Here is a 4,582-nt window from a genome sequence, read left to right as displayed (position 1 = left end):
AGAGACTGTACATTTTATTGTGGTTTTATTTTATGGCCCTGTGCAATAGAAATCACAAAGTCTGTGTGTAGACTTAGGAAATTAACTGAAAATGGGGAGCAAGGTAGATCTCAACAAGAGATGGTGCTGTGTATTTTATAATTTTCTGAACACTTTAAGCATTACCAGAACAAAAAACCTATTGTATAACCTGGCTTGGGTTTCTGTACATGAACATTGACCTTTGCACAGTCACTGTCGCTCAATCAGCTAACAGGTGATTTTTTAGGCGTGTATATATAGACCTGGCAAGAAACACAGAGAAAGACCTCTGGGTGACCAGGCAGGAATGATGGGGTTCTGGAGGGGAGCTGTTTTCCTCCTAGTCCTGCACCTGCTTCAGGGGTCAGACACTTCCTTGGTAAGGCTGAATGAGAATGGTTATGAAGACGTTATCATTGCCATTGACCCTGCAGTGCCAGAAGATGGAACAATAATTGAACAGATAAAGGTAAGAAAAATGGGCTTTCGTCTATTTGGGTAATGGAGAATAAACAGGTGACTAGTGATAGTAAGAGTTACTATGGAAATGTCTGAATTCTCTGAGAAGTTTGAAAACAGTTTTGGAAGGCATGGAGGGAGATGGAGGCTCTATGATATTTTAGGTGAATGTTCTAGAGTTTCTAGAAGAGGTGCTATCCTCTCACGGTAACATCAAAGATGAAGCAGAGACTCTTTCTGACCTTCAGCTTCCTGGTCTATCATTTAGAAGTTGGATTCTCACTCTGGTTTTAGAATTTACTTATTTATTGTGTATGCAGACACATATGCTTATATACCATTGAGGAGAGAGTCCCATATTAAGAGAAAAAAATTATAGGTATGACTTGTTTCTGTGTCATCAGTAATACCAAAGTGAGTGGGGGTGTAGGTATGATTTAGTAGGTTTCTGTGGGGCGTGCTGCCTAAGGAGAGGGAGACAGATAGATCACAGCTATAATAGAAAAAAGTGCAAGTCACTGTTTCCTGCAGGGAAACCCTCAGAGAAGCCCCCACTCATGATGTGACACCAAGACAAGAGCCTTGTGTGGGCAATGGCAGCTTATGTAATCAGGGAACCTGGATAAGCTGGAGAGAGGATGCCTGCCTTCCTGAAGATGGAGAGGCTCACACAGCAGCAGATCCCAGAACACTGGGAAGTGCATCTTTCCCTCTGAGAAGTGAGACTTCATGAAAGAGCTTAGAGGAGGCTGTGTACACTCTGGTGCCTATTCTAGGACCACGCTGACTACCTGAAGCCACACAAGGCTCCCATGTACCAGATCAATGTATGAATGTAGAACAGAGGTGCAGAAGGAGCTGTATATGGATTGGACATGGAGATTCAGGAGTGATTAAAGCAATGCTGAACATATTTGTAAAGACGCATAGACAACACACTTGTTGATTTAAACTTGTGTAGGAAGCAGAAGGTAGGGAGGAAATGTTAAGAGGCAAGACACACTGAACAACATCCAGTTAACTACATGTAGTGAACGTTCCTCAGATGGCAAGAGAAGCTAAAGGAAGAGCTGTCCCTGGGAGGAGCTGGCTTAAAGGAGTTTCAATTTGAGGAGTTTATTTGACATCCACATAAAAGAGATGGGAATTTGAATTAAGAGAGAAATGTAAAATGTGTACTTAGATACAAATTAGAGAGGATCAGTGTGTGGAGGGGGAGAGTCCACCAAGTGGTCGCACAGAGAGGAAGAGGCCCACTCACTAAAGCTAGGCTTTGGTTTGTCAACTTTCTTCCTGCTTCGACATGTAAAACCTGGCATTCCTGCTCCATGATCATTGCCCATGTCCTCAGGAGAAAAATCCACAGCCTCTACTGCTTTCGTTGGGGTCACCACACTGAGGTCCTAGTGCTCATTGTTGATCTCCTATGGGCATGAACTGAACTCTCCTGGTGGTTTCTTTAGGCTTCCAGTGTCACAAGTTCTCAGTAAACCACCCAGCAGCCCAGATGAGTCCTGATGTCCTTTGAAGTCTAAAAACAAGAAAAATTTGTCTTTTTTTTTCTTGTTTTTAGAAAAACAGAAAAGAGCAGACTCTGAATGATAGATTCTTGGTGTTCACAAATAAATGTTGGGCTTCAAACTTTATGGAATTCAGAAAACGAGTATTTGATAAGACTGTTTTTAGAGACAAAAAGGAATTCTCTGCATAGTCTTGTCTTGAACATTACAAGTAGAAATTTAATCATTTGTCAACATATCTACAGTTTAGTGTGTTTTGGGTTTTTTTTTTGGTTTTTTTGGTCTTTTTGTTTTGACACAGTCTCTTACAAAGTCTTCTATCAGTAGCAATTGTGTGGCGTGCTATCATCTACATATACACCATGATCTTGGAAAACCCTTATAATTGATGGCCTGAAGTTCTCCATTTCCAAATTTCCTTTGTATTTAGTGTTTAAGTTTCTTTTGAGTTTGAAACTTGACCATTTCTGTAAGCACTAATATTTCAGCTTTTAAAAAACATTATAGGAATTCTGGGAAAAAATTAGAAAAATACCATGGGATTACTGGTTAGAAAACCTTGAGAAACCATTATTAGCTACCTGGGGTATCTCTAAAGATCAAAGTTACATAAGGGGTCTCTGATAGCACTTCATGGCCTACAAACACACTGCTGCCTGAGATAGCTAGTTGAGCCATGGAGACTTTCAAGGAAATGCAGTCACTTGGAGTTATACTCTACACAACCTACCCAGTTGCACACAGCAAGCCTCCCATCCCAATTCTTAACTCAGTTTCGACCACCAGACTTTCTTATCTCATATATACAGAGAATGCTCTCTTCCTGTAGAACACGGAAGCCTACATATCTCTCATTTTGATGAAAAACAAAGGCATCAAGGGAGAAAGAGATCTTTTTCTTTCCTTCTGTGTGCAATAAATAACTTCTTTTTTTTTTTATGTAGTCATTATTTTTCATTGGATTTTTTTTACTTATATTTCAAATGTAATCTCTTTTCTGGATACTTTCTGGAATCCCTCTCTCTCTCATTCCCCCTCCCTGTCTCTATGAGAGCATTCCCCCACCCACCCACTCCCTCCCACCTCCCCAACCAGTCATTAACCTGCACTGGGGTATTGAGCTTCACAGGGCCAAGGGCTTCTCATCTCCTTGATGTGTAATAAGACCATCCATTGCAACATAAGCAGGTGGAATCATGGGTCCATCCTTGTGCACTTTGTTGGTTGGTTTAGTCTCTGGAAGCTTGGGAGTTCAGGCTGGTTGATATTGTTGTCATTCCTGTAGGGTTGAAAACCCATGTAGCTCCTGCAGTCTTTTCTCTAACTCCTCCATTGGGACCCTGTTCTCTGTCCAATGGTTGTTTGAGAGCATCCAACTCTGTGTATCTCGGTTCTAGCAGAGCCGCTCAACAGACAGCTATATCAGGCACCTGTCAGCATGAACTTCTTGGCATTCACAATATAGTCTGGTTTTAGTGACTGTAAATGAGCTGTGTGTGCTTTATGTCTTGAAATCAGGAGTGTCCTCAGTCCACTAAAGGTAAAGGCGCCAGGTTTTAGAAATACCATAAGCCAACCAAAAAAGTGTTCACACAAATATTAGAGCCAAGTAAATGACTCTAAGCTCAAGGTATACAGCTACATAAGTCAATTATTTTAATGGATAAGTACATGCAGCAAGCTGTCTTTTGAGGTAAGATGATAGAGGACCCAGAGCATCTCCAGGGACAGTGAAGTGAGTTTTGGATTGACAGAGCTCAGAAGTGCAGCAGAGCCTGCTGATGAATGATCTTGATGAATGGCTGCTTTCCTAGTAACAACTTAGCAGGGTCCTCCTGAGAAGAGCGTCTGAGACGTGATTCACTCTCATGCACAGTTTTACATGTCTGTTTTCCGTTGCTGATAGGACATGGTGACTAAAGCGTCTACATACCTTTTTGAAGCTACAGAAAAGAGATTCTTTTTCAAAAACGTATCCATATTAATTCCTGAGAGTTGGAAAAACAGTGCCCAGTACAGGAGGCCAAAACAAGAGAGTTACAAGCATGTAAGTATTTCTTTCTCTAACAACAAAAAACAGTTTTTCTGGTGCTTGCTAGTTTTGCTACAAACTTATTGATCAGAGTTTTTCTACCTCTTGTCTTTTACACTGTTTGAATGTTAATGATCTTTTTAAACCTTTCCAGGCTGATGTTAAAGTGGCACCGCCTGCCCTCCAGGGCAGGGATGAGCCCTACACCAGGCAGTTCACACAGTGTGGAGAGAAGGCAGAATACATCCACTTCACCCCTGAAGTTGTACTGGGGAGAAAACAAAATGAGTATGGAGATCCAGGTGAGGATTTGATTAAAACACCACATGGTTGCAGCAGGCAACCCTGTTCTGTATGAAATATGCAGATTAAAGCAGAAATTCTTGGGTCCAAATCTTGATTCCTTTACTAGCTTTGTTACATTAAACAAGTAACTTATTTTTTCCAGACTTATTCAAGTAATTATAATTCTCTCAAAATTTCTCAAATTCTTGATATATAAGGTGATATAATCTACATAATCTACAATAGCATATCTCAAATTTTCTTC

The 4,582-nt window shown here is 40.8% G+C and overlaps 1 protein-coding gene across 1 annotated transcript in view; it reads left to right on the top strand.

The window, feature by feature from the left end:
• Positions 1 to 328: 328 nt before the first annotated feature.
• Positions 329 to 4,582, top strand: part of LOC308419430 (calcium-activated chloride channel regulator 4A-like) — a gene marked incomplete at both ends in the record, with an annotated part of 18,204 nt that continues 13,950 nt past the window's right edge. Inside the window, 3 exons of the mRNA XM_080915156.1 lie at positions 329 to 490; positions 3,907 to 4,047; positions 4,187 to 4,334. Coding sequence (XP_080771282.1) covers positions 329 to 490; positions 3,907 to 4,047; positions 4,187 to 4,334 — 451 coding nt within the window. The remainder of the gene's footprint in view (positions 491 to 3,906; positions 4,048 to 4,186; positions 4,335 to 4,582) is intronic.

The sequence above is a fragment of the Micromys minutus genome, assembly GCF_963924665.1.
Source record: "Micromys minutus genome assembly, chromosome: 4".
Lineage (NCBI taxonomy): Eukaryota > Metazoa > Chordata > Mammalia > Rodentia > Muridae > Micromys > Micromys minutus.
Note: the sequence above shows the minus strand (reverse complement) of the source record. Positions and strands in the feature narration are given on the sequence as shown.